Source organism: Phaethon aethereus (genome assembly GCF_964289735.1).
Source record: "Phaethon aethereus genome assembly, chromosome: 8".
NCBI lineage: Eukaryota > Metazoa > Chordata > Aves > Phaethontiformes > Phaethontidae > Phaethon > Phaethon aethereus.
Window position 1 is genome coordinate 32,445,021 of NC_138584.1, and position 12,658 is coordinate 32,457,678.

Here is a 12,658-nt window from a genome sequence, read left to right on the forward strand (position 1 = left end):
GCACTGATCAGCACAGCTTCTGACCATGTGCTGTACATCAATGGCTGCTCCATGTTGCTGCCCCATTAACAATCTCTCCAGATATTAAAAATTCCCCTGAAGCATGATCACAGGAAGTCAGAACTGAACAACCCCCAATCAGGTTGACCAAGAGACCATCATTACTTTCAAGTCTTAAGTGGTCCTACCTCTCTAAGTTTCACAATTACCAGTCAAACCTCCCCCCACATGAAGTAACTGGCTACTGTCTAAACCTTGAAATTCCTGTGTGGAGTCTGCAGGACTTACTACTCCTTACTCCAAGCCTGCAGTCTAATCCACAGCTCTTGCTGGCTACATTTCTGTACCGCTGCATTCACACATGTATTGAACACCTTTTCTTCTACTGGAAAGCATCATACTTCTGACATTTAGAAACCATCTTCTGATGTAATCTGATCACCAAATGTATTTATCGGTAACCTATACCCTTTTGGTTTTGTGCCAACATCATTGGTCAGGTTCAGTAGCCCTCCTCCCACTCCTTCCTACTTGCAAGGTATTCACAAAAATTAGTCACATCCCCTCCTGGCCTTCCTTCTGCAAGGCTAAGCAAGGTCTGATCCTGCAACAGGCTTTCTGCTCCCTTGATCACCCTGATGGCTCTTCTCTGCATTTGTTCCAGTTGGCAATCACGCCTTTTAACACACTGTCCTTCATCCTGATCACTCCAGATAAGGCTTGACCAGGGTTTTGTAGAACCAAATGGGCATTTTCCTATTGAGAAGACACCTCAGCTGACCACTTTTAGGACTGCTTTCTCACTGCTTCATCACACAGGTTCACAGTTTCCCTGTAACTGTTAGTACACTTGCCTTCTCCTCCTCCATTTCCAAAAGCTGTTTGTCCATGACAAATGCCATCTATTCATGACTAGTAAGTTCATGTGATATTATAACCCTGAACACTATTTCTAACTAGAAGCTATGCTTCCTAAACCAAGTTAAGTTAAAAAGTGTATTACACCAAACCCAACCAGAAAAGAGAAATAAACCTCAGAATAGTCTCCAAATGGGAAAAAAAAAAAAAAAAAAAAAATCCATTTGGCAGAACAAAAAAAAAACCCCACTTGATGATTAAAAGGACAAATAAAAAACCTGCCTTTTTAATAACTACCTTATATTCAACACGTAACCTGGGATCCTTAGACAAACATTCCAGTTAATTACAGCTCACAGCCTCATGAATGTCTATGTTTAAAGTACATCTTCCCTAGTCACTTCCTTTCTGACCTTCTTCACTGGTTAATTATTGTGTGTGCATGTGGTTCACACAGGGGCGAAAAAAAAAAAAAACAAAACAGAGAAAAAAAAATCCCCTTGGAACTGGCTTCCAAAGCAAAACAAGGCTGATCATTCTCAAAGTACTCTGAGCTGCAAATAACAAAATGAAAACATTTGTTTGCACTTCCACGTTTCTTTACTACACACAAAAATAATTTCTCTTTCTATGTGGCCTACCTGGTCAAAACCAAAAATTATTCTTTTTTTTTTATTATTTGCTTAAGCAGCATACTGGAAATATCAGTTCTTCTTTTTGCCTTCCCAAGAAAAGGCTCACCAGGACTTGTCCAGTTATGCCAAGCAAGGTTAAGAACTCTTCCCCTTCGCAGAAAAGGTGGGTCAGGATACAGTCATCCAGATCATCTGCTGCAGTGATTTGAGGAAGTCTCTCTTTTCCACAGCCCTCCCCATTTTGAAAGAGCAATGCAAATTGTTCGTTTCTCCCCAGCCCGCTAACTACAAAACTGTTAGTCCTGCCTGTTCTTCATCTTGTATGTCTATGTCACGTGCAGTGACTACACTCAGTGAGCCTTTTGCCTCTGGAGAAAGACAGCCTGGTACAGTGAGGCATCTGTGCCAATCCATAGCAAAGCTGCTTGTTGTCTCTCAGCAGCAGAGAAAACTGTATTTACATAGTTTACTTTTTAAAGTGAAAGCATTCCCCTTTGTTCAGCCAGCTCTCTTGCGTACAACTCTGCACGTGGCTGGAGGCATCTATCCTACTACACTCACTATGCGTGGGTCTGAATCCCCATAGCCGAACGGCACTGACCAGTTGTGTCCATCCTGCTGCTGCAGTTGAGATGACCTGTCCCTCTGTCCCTATGTGCTCCGCCTGGGCTCTCCTGCCTGCGGGCCTTGCTCCATCCAGGCTTGAAGCTCGGCGTGAGTCACCAGGCACGCGTTGCGGTGGATGAGGGAACCTGCTCGAGGGAGAGCTCTGGCCTTGAGCCACCCTGCCAGTTCAGCCGTGCCCTGGATGCAGCCTTCCTCCTAAACCCGAGGTCCTGTTTCCTTCCGAGTGAACTCCTTCCCCTTTGCGTGAAATGGGTTTGATTTACAACCCAAAGCCGAGGAAATACCCAGCCTGATCCTGACTGCTGCGGGGTAAGTGTAGGTTCTTAAATTAACACAGAAGATGAGCAACAACATGTTCCCTTTTCCCTTACCATTGATTAAAACAGAAAACACCAGACAATGCTGCCTGTGGTGCTCTTCTGATAATATTTGATTATTAAGGCTGAAAGCATCACCTCTAGGCTGCAGCGAAGGGAATGAGCTCCCAAGATACCTTACTGTGAAAATCACCACAGGACTGGATTCTTCAGGAGAGATCAAAGTTACATCCCACGCTAAAAAACCCAATCAAACGAGGGAGCCTTGTACAAAGAAGCAGCTTTGTAGCAAAGCCCTAGAGATGAACTGTTCTCCCTGCCTCCTCGCTTGCTCTAAGCAGAGATTTTCTTGGGCTTCCCAGAGCGCTGCCAACTCCCGCACGAGACATCCACAACAGCTCAACAGGGGCAGACGATGTGACTTCTGGAGAATGGGAAAAAGCTGCTCTGAAGTTTCTGTTAAAAATACTTCCAATTATCTGTGAGAGTGTTTTGACACTGCAAATGGCATCTGGATGTGGGAAGAGAGTAAACTGTGACGAACACCCTGCTGCAACCACTACAATTCTGGCCTGATTCGGTGCTTGTGGAAGCCAGTGACAGCTTTGCTATCGGTTTCAGTGGGTGCAGGTTTCACACCACCCCTGTCTACCCTGATGCAGGGCAAAGGCAGCTGTCAGTCTCCCTGACACATCATTAAGGCAATGTAAACGGGCTCTAAATAAACACACGTGTAAATTCAGTCTTTGCAAATCACCTTTTACAGTACCCCATTGGTGTAAAGGGAGTGTCAGCAGAAACAGGATGCTAGCTCTGAATGTAGTGAACGGAAGTGTTTTCCCCTCAATTCAAAATGATAAAGACAACAAGCTGTGATTACTCCAGAAATCTACCCACATACAACATAAGAGCTCTGGATGATGGGGAATTTCCGAATCACTGAATGTCTGAGAGCAGGGTCACCCCCTTTCAGCCAGGGCTCTGCTGAAAGACACCCCCCCCCCAGCCCCAGACAGACTGTAGTGCTTCATGGCACCAGAAGGTTCCCACTCACACAGGAACACCTCAGAAGCGGATGGACCCGCGAGGGTAAAAGCAATTTTCTCCAGGCTCCATCAAGAGCTGGGAACCGAAAAACTGAAAATTCTCAGTAAGATCATAAAGACCAGTGGTAAAAAAATCACACTCTGGGTTTTGTGTGAGGCTGAAACACATAGCAAAATAGAGGGTAAGGCAGGTATGTTATTCCAAGTCAGAAGGATCATCTTTAACTGTGGGAGCAGTAAAGGAAGAGCTCTTTCTCTTTCCAAGGAAAGACACTTCCAAAATGGTGATGGCCTGACCAAAGAAGCAGTTCTGGATTCCCTAGAAAACCTGATCTCTGGATGGTCCAAGAGCAACAAGGCACTGAGACAGGAGCTCACGTGAATGGCTCCATGAGATTGCCTGAACTGTATATGTTGTATGACATTTAAAAGGTGATTTTTTCTTTTCCTCTATTTGAACTCTAAAAAACCTGCACACCTTTTCCTCTGCCTGCCCCTGGAAAGACTGGAGCACTGTGATACAATACACTTTGATTACTGGGACATTCAGGAACCCAGAACTGACCTTTTAGGTTTAGGGCTTCCACATCCCTGTTCTCTGCCAAGTGGCCCCATAGCCAGAAAATGTACTGGGATAATACAACTGGGAATCCAAAGCGCACACAGGTGAAGGGGTGCGTGCTCAGTGGGGACAGCGCAGCACAACCCCAGAGCGGCCAGACACAGCACCCAGCTTGGTCAGTACTGAACACCCAGCCCTGCTGAGAGTGAAGAGGCAGCTTAGCTGGTTCCTCGAAATAACGTACCGACTGTTTGGTTTTTATTGAGACTTCTTAACAAGTGCACTTTATCTCTGCCGGTGTGGATCCTGCCTTTCGCTAACTCTCCTCTAGTCCCCCAGATGCCATGTGAGCTGAAGAGGGGTATTAAATAGAAGTACATCTGTTCTTACACTGAGATGGAAACAATAGCATACATGCAGCTACAGAAGTATTATGATGCTGCAGAAGGACAAATTCCAATACGGTTTAACAAAAAATTTATTACCAATATATTTCCAATTAAAAATTAACAATTTCAGGCAAGATTTCAGGTATTATTAACCCACTATAGCAAGTTTAACTCAGGAGTTTCTTTTGATGGACTCAAGAATTAGTTAAGTACACGTGATGGCCAAAGTTCAACCTAAAAATCTGTTGTAGTTAAAAGCCTTCCAAGAAAAATGCAAAAATGCAGCAGGACCTTAGTCAGAAAGATACCTTGTAACAGAGCGTCTTAAAAAGATATTTTGAAACTGCTGTAGCAGTCACTGATAGCTGCTATCCCCAATATTTCAAGATTCCAGTAGTAAGAAACACACACTGCATGGCACTGGCATTCTGTATTTACGCTTGAGGTGCACCAGACTGGTTGAAGAAAGCACAGGCAGTAGATCAAGGCTGTGAAGACCACATCTGTGGTCTGCCTAAGAAACAGAACAGCCAATCTCAGGTTTCTTTTTCTACCACTACTGTAATAACCAGCTTAGAAGCTTGCATCTGTTTGGTAGGTGGGTCTTAAAGTAATATACCTTCGTGGATCTGATTTACATCTCATTTGAATTACATGGTATCAGGGAAACCATGAGCAGCATGGCTATTTCCTGTGAATAAGACAAATGCTACATCTACCTCAATGAGTAAGCCAAACCGGAGGGCAGAGTGTGAAAATGTGATGGATCTATTCTTCTTTAAACAATGGAACTGGGGAGGGCTTCCACCAGCCACCAACACAGCTCTTGGGACTTCCGTATGCTGCTTGCTTGAATGTCTTATCCTCTGAAATGGTAACATTCACAGCAGCATATTCTGTGTCGGCATGAGAAGGGCTACAGCTCAATCTGAGCACCTCTGGGTACAACATCTCTTCTGCCCACAAGTTTTTGCCTTCACGTGCACTGAATGTGGAGCCCATGAACCAGGAACCTGAGATTTCTCAGAAGACAACATTACAATATGGGAAATTCCAGAGAGAAATACAGCAGTCTTATAAATAAGCGTAAAAGAAAGAGTTGGAGATGCAACAGCTCCTCTCCAAGGAGCAGCTGACCTCGTTGTAGAACACCTGGGTCCTCCTGCAGGCACAGCCTGCGTGAACAGCAAACTCCACAAATGAATCTGATGCGTCGAAAATACCACCTCTGCCTGCACACAGGCACTGCTGCCGTTTGGTTGGTTTGAAAATACATTGAGTGGATTAGATCAAAAGGTACTCAAAGGTGGCACATCTGCGCTACTGCCTGATGAACTTACTGCACTGAGCTAGTGCCCAGCGTGGGCAGAAACACCGTGAGCACCCACAGTGGTCACCCCAGGGCCATTTTATTTAACTTCCTACCAGGGCTGCAGAAGTCTTATGCTCTCACTGCTCATACTTGTCTCTCATGTGAGTATTTCTATGACTACGATCAAGAACCAGGAAAAATGGTCTGGCAGCAAATCAGTTTCCCTCCATTCCCGAGACCTTGATCTGCCACATTAACCCCTTGCTGGTGCACATCAAAGTCCACAGAGAACCACAAGAGAGAAGCAATGTTTTCACCCGTCTTCAGATGCTGAGTGAGGTGGGAATGATGCCACTCTTCTATCTCCTACCTAGCCTCTTCCTTCGACCTCCTTTTTCTTTGTCTGTGATCCTTCCCCATCACAGCTGCTGTAACTGCAACTATTTGTACCTACAGTTTTCTCATTCAATGGCATGAAAATGATACTGCTTTCACTACTGTCCACAGCCTCCTGAAGAGCACCAGTGAAACTGATGGTTCCCACTTTCACTCTGCTGCTAGTTACAGCAAGGAGAGGTATCACAGTCACCAAAGGCTATCTGGTCAGACCTGCGAACAGAAAACCGGTGGCTCCCACCTGCAACCACATGCCCAACCTGGAATACATCTGCAGAAACTTAATATTAGCAAGTAATTTCCTATAAATATTCCTCTTAAAAAAAAAAAACAACAAAAAACAAAAAACAACAAAACCAAAACTTTGTAAAATACACGGATGTTTAACACTGCAAGTCTCAAATAGCTTTGCACGTCCAAGGAGCCGTGCTAGCATTAGCCAGCTGCTTATCGAACACAAAAGGAAGGGAACTCTCTTCTCCATTTTGCAGGCAGCAAGGCAGCCAGCCGGGCAGGTCCGGTGCTCCCCGGGCAGGGCGCTGGCCGCCGGCCCCCGGCCCCCGTCGCTCCCGGCCGCAGGCAGCGGGGGCACGGCGAGCTCGGGGCAGCGCGGCCGGGCCGGGCCGGGCTCCGGCAGCCCCGCACTGGCAGAACCCCCGCCGCGCTGCCGGGAGCGCTGGGCCGCCCATTGTGCGGCGAGGGGGGACTGCACAATGCGCCCGGCCGGCCTTTGTTCGCGGGGGACTGAATTAAACGGCTTTTTCCTCCTATTTTTTTCCCCTCCCTCCCGCTTCCCCCGGGCAGCGGCACCGCGCGAGGCGGACACCGCACGGCCGCACCCCCCACCCCTTTGTTGCAGGCGGGGGGAACCGCAGCCCCGCGCTGCCGGCCTGGGCGGACCCTGCCCGCGGCCCGGCCGGGGGCTGCTCACGGCAGGCCCAGCGCGACGGCCCTGCCCGGGCTCGGCCCGGCCCGGCGCCGCGCGGGCGCCCTGTCAGCAGCCCGAAGGCCGGCGGGCGCCCGCGGGCCGCGCCGGGCCCGCTCACCCCCAGGGGCGCGGCTGCGGCCCCCAGCCGCCCCGCCGGCCGGGCCGGGCCCGGCAGCCCTCCCTCTCCCCACGCCCGGCGCCGGGGGCCCGGCCCGGCGCGGCGCTACCTGCTGATCTTCTGGGCGAAGGCGCGGCGCTCGGCCATGGCCGCGCTGCGGGGCTCCGCGCGGCCGCTCCTCAATGCTGGAGGAGCCGGGGAGCCGGGAACGGGCGCCGTAATGCTCCGCGGAGGCGCGCACCCGCCGCGGCGCAGCCGGCCTTGCTCCCACCCTCGGCGCTCGCCGCGCCCGCCCGCCTCCTCCCCTTTCCCGGGTAGGGGCCGCTCCTCGCAGACATACGGCGGGGCGGGCGGCCGCGGCGCGGCGGGGCGAGGAGTGACCGTCCCCGTTCCCCTGCCCACCGCCGGTGCCGGGCCCTAGGCCCGGGGGGCGGGCGGGGGCAGCCTGTCCGCGACCCACACCCGGCCACGGTCCGGCCTCCGTCCCCCGGGGCTCGCAGAGACTTCGCCCAGCGCGTCCTGTCAGTGCCGTGGTGCGGGCTGAGCGCGCCTGCGGTTCGGCTCGTCCTCGCTGCCGCGGTGCCGCTTCATTCCCGTTCAAAACCGGAGCGGGTTGGGGTTGTTACTTGCGATAATGGAGATCCACTGGTGGTCATGGAAAACGGCTCTTCACTCGGCCCACACCACCCAGCCTCTCACCCCGCTGTCAAGCCAGACCCGCGGAGATCAGCTGGAGGCCGTTGGGCAGCGGAGGCCTCGGCTCCAGCCAGTGCTGGGGTCCTGCACATGTGAAGCCTTGGAAGCTCCTCGCTGGGGCTGCTCCACAGCTTGGGGCTGTCACGGGTCTGCATGGCATGGCCACGTCCCTCGGCCACCCATATCCCCAGCCGGCATGGCTCCAAGGGACGCCACTGATCACCACCCTGCCAGCAGGGACGAGGGTGGGCTCTCGGTCTATCGTACCCTGTACGGTACCAACTTGCCCTTCAGAAAGGCCAAAAATCCTCCCTAGCTGTGATTTAGAAGATGGCTGGAAGAGTGTAACAACAATCTTTCCATCAAAACAGGTCATTACTACCAGTCTCTCCATAAATGTGTTGTATCTGAGGTCATCCTAACGGGAAGAAGAGGTAGAGGATGTGGAGTTAAAAAAACAACTATTTTGGGACTTCCAAAAAAAGATTGAGCCTAGGACATGTTCTAGCAGATAATTCAAAGTCAGTGTTACATGATATACGCTGTGCATTAATCTAAACCAGAGAACTATTAATAGTAATCCAGGAAGTATCCAAAAGCAGTGAGTGTTAATTCATTCGATTCCATCTGTTTGCATTGTGTGAATGTTTCTAGCACATTGCAACTGCAATCTGAGTACACCAATTTTTCCACTAGCAGAAGCCACTGATTTCCAGCTGCATATAATTATTCTGCTTTTTTGTTTGTACGTGTTTGCCCAGGGAATGTCAGGCCCCGAAATGTGGAAATATATACATATGTGAGTAATCTCACTGGAGTTAATCAGACTCTGTGCATATATAAAGCGAATCCCATGTGGATAAGTTTGTGGACTGCTACAGAAATGTGCTGTCATGCGTTACACAGATGCACACACACATGCGCACGCAGATGGAGATACTGCAAAGCAAAGACCTAGCATATGCCACCGAGAAAAGGGTGGGGGAGAACTCTTCTCCAAGGGGGCGTGGGGGAGAAAATATCCCACAAATGTGTGCCAAGACAAAGACTTTTGCTCTTGAGTTACTGCCTGCATGTAGAATTGCACAGAGGACAAGTCCGTCACGCAGAGTGGACAGGATAAACCACCGAGCGATGTACCTTCTTACATCCACTGGAAGTGTTCAAGTGTTCACTGGACGGCGCTTTGAGCAACCTGGTCTAAAGATGTCCCTGCCTGTGGCAGGGTGACCTTTGGTACATGGACTTTTGGTACATGGTACATGATACATGGACTAGGCGATCTTTACAAGGTCCCTTTCGAGCCAAACCATTCTATGATCTGAATAAATTCTCATACATAGCATGTGTGCTCATAAGAACAGACCTAAGCATGAGGGACAGCCAGAAATGTTTCCTCTTTCCCATTCCCCATCCCATATGGAATTTCCTTTCCAAGATGCCATCAGTTTGAGATGCAAGAGAGTTAGTTTACTCCTGCCTTAAGGGAAAGAAACATCACCACCTAACTCTTTTATATCGAAAACTCGGAATCCTGCATTTCTGAAAAGGGAAATTCTTATCGCTGCCAGAAGGTGCAAAGAGCAGTCCAGCCCCAGAAGCCTTGATATACGGAGCACAGAGTATCCAAGGTCAATCAAGAGACCTCTTGGATTTTAGGTTTCATTTTTCCCTCCTGTCAGTTACTATAACTGACAGAAGAACTTGACTAATTTGTGGGACACAGTATAATCCCCAAAAGCTACACATAGCTTATTTAAAAGCCTTCTACAACTGACTTGTTGGCGCGGGCTGTTTAAAGACCGAGGGTACACTTCAAAATGCAGTAATGACACAGGTGACGTTAGGTTTCTGTCTGATAAGCAGGAATAGATTAGCTTGAAACAGCCACCCTCCACCCATACTGCCTGCCTCACTCTGCACAGGCATCCGAGTTCTATGTCAGCTGCTTCCTACATCTCCAAAGTCTACACCGCAAGGGCTTGAGGTAACTGTTTGCTGAGTTTTGATGTCACCTTTGCTCATCTGTCAGTGCCCTGCTCTTCATTGACTTTTTTCTGCAGCTTAGAGCTTGGCCAGATGAGCTCTGACAGACTTGATCCCAGCTGTCCACCCACCTCTGTGCTGGAAGCGACCGACGGAAGGGCGGTCGGATGAGACGTGCCCGCACCTCAGCCGTGCCTGACAGACGTGCTCTGACATCTGAAACTGCGAGGAAGGAAAGTCTGTGCATGGACACCAGAGCTTGAAACTGCTAGCTGAGGTGGGGGGACACATCCTGCTCTGCCACCCTTGTTAGAGAGGCCACAGTCTTGCTGGAAGAGCAGGACAATAAATGGGAGCAATCAGGCTTTAAACTACTGCAATAGCCTCTCCTTGACAGTGAAAGGCCTTTGCACTAATTGCAGATCATCAATGCAGCAGATTACACAGCTACAATGAAGTAGGGGACAGGATCGCACCTCTTTATGAATGGTTTGTTATTCATCTTGCTGAAGCATATAAATGTACAGAAATATCAACAGAGATGAAAAAAAACCCCTAACTCTACCCTATCTAATCTGGATCATCTATGTACAAAAAGAAAAAACAATCCATTTCCAAATCAAAGGTACAAAATGAATGTAAACCAGATCTCTATCAACTACAGTATCTATGTTATGTGCTCTCAATGGGAGGGTATTACTTTGCAGATAAATAGACTTTCTCCATATAGTTGGTCTAAAGATGAACAAAATCCCTCAACTGATTTAAGAGTCAACATCAACAAGTGAATTTCAGAAAAATAACAGAAAGATTCCTCGTTACTTTTCAGATAGTAACAGGCCCACAAAAGTCTACAGAGTCAGTGCCAATGACTTTAAATAGTAAGAGATCACAGAGGCTGGTAGAAATGTACACATGACCTTGTAAAGAGAACCAAGAGCTTCTGTAGATCGACTAAATTCTGCAGTGCGTGGAGCATTAACCAAAAGAAGTCAAGGAAAAAGTGAAGAAATACGAGGGGAAAAAATACCGTTATAAATCCAATAATGCCAAACAGTAAAATTCATGGTATCAACAAATCCTGCCTCCATATCACCAGCAAGTCAGTATGATTGATGTTGTGGTGTCGCTGTATTATTTCAAGTACTAAGGTGAGTGCTGCCACTGACAGGCACTGTGAGTCACATAACCTTTCTGCCTCTTGTTTTCTCATCTTAGAAGAGAATTAATTGAAGGAAACATTTTGTGTGAAGAAACAAACTCATGTTTTGCAGAGGAGAATGTGATCAACTGGACACAGGGACCTGTTACATGGAATTTTAGCCTGCAAAATATTCCTAGTAACCAATTTAAAGCCTGGAACTTCATCAGCATTATGAGGATACTGAATAGCTACTCTGCCTTAACACGCTGTAATTCTTCATCATGTTTTAGAAAGCAAAGAAGGAACCTAGCTTGTTCTACACCAGATTCCAACAGTGGAATCCATTTCTACTGTTCAAAGGTATTAGCCTTTGAAAGACACCACTACCTCCAAAAAGCAGTTAGCCCATTTATGCAGCCATCATCAATAAGCACCTGCTGCTCTGGGTAAGTGCTCTCTGAGAGCTGGGGGGTGATCCTCACTTGTCATGGATGCATTAGTACTCTACCAGGACAAAAACTGAGCATATACTAAACTAGGAGTTGAGGGACACCGTGAAAGGTGATGGGTCTCCACCGCAGCCGTTGCATTTCCCTTCTAGTTACCTTGTGGATTTGGAGGCTGGGGGAAAAGCCCAGCAATTCATCAAAACATGGATCATCATGCTGAAAGTCACCTTTTAGTCTTCTCTGATAAACCATGTAACAAAAAGGTGAGGAATGAACAGTTGAGTCTACATCTGCGAGCTATATTTGGGTTAAGCACCTACCTGATGTTCATGGCCTAGACACAGTGCTCTATTAACACACATGTATCCGTGCAACAAAATCTCTCATGCTGAAGGCACGTGAATGAAGAAGCATTTCAATCAATTCATTAGGATACCTCTCCATAAACCACACCTGTCCTTTAAAACACATGACTAAAATGTTTTTTTGAGAATGAATTTTACTTGGTTATAATCAAATTCGGTAAATGCATCCTGTGAACACAGATGTAACTCACTGAACCTGACAATGACAAGATTAGGTCCTGCACAAGAAACATCTTTTGGATTGTAGCCATAAAACATTCTGCAAAAAGTGAACGGATCCTGTGTCTGGTTTGTTAGCAGTCTATTTACTCAGTCCATTGCTTCCTTGTTCTTCTTACATAAACTTCCTCAAAGCAAACACATTGAAAACATTTTCCACTCAAAATGTGTCCAACATAATTCAATAAACAATGTAGTAAATAAGGGACTGCAAATTCAGAGAGCCATCTACTGGCAGCTAAGTGAAACGAATTAAATTCATTAAGGGCCAAATCTTCTCTGCCTCTCTTTGCAAATAATTTCTTCAAAGATAAGGAACTACACATGTATAGCATAACCTGTACAAGCATAATTATCTTCTCAAGACATGTACGGCAAGAATGAAGATGCTGGTGTTCTCAGAGCAAGAAGGAGCAGCCTTGTTTGCCCAATGCCCAGATTCTGCTGGGCTAATGAGAAACTAGGAGTGTAAAGAAGGAGCAAGGACTCTCTGAGTGCCTGCAGCCTTCACTACATACCTCACATCCATGATATTTCTTTTATAGATGGCTCAAACCAGGCGTAGCAAAAGCTAATGATAGCAGAGCTGGAAGCAGAGCCAACGTGCCCTG

At 47.7% G+C, this 12,658-nt stretch overlaps 1 protein-coding gene across 6 annotated transcripts in view; it reads right to left on the reverse strand.

Moving 5' to 3' along the window:
- The window catches only part of DOCK7 (dedicator of cytokinesis 7), a gene marked incomplete at both ends in the record, with an annotated part of 108,552 nt that extends 101,217 nt beyond the window's left edge, over positions 1–7,335 (reverse strand). For all 6 annotated transcript variants that reach the window (XM_082003040.1, XM_082003039.1, XM_082003038.1 and 3 more), the window contains one exon: positions 7,298–7,335. In XM_082003040.1, coding sequence (XP_081859166.1) covers positions 7,298–7,335 — 38 coding nt within the window. The remainder of the gene's footprint in view (positions 1–7,297) is intronic.
- Between the last annotated feature and the right edge of the window lie 5,323 nt (positions 7,336–12,658).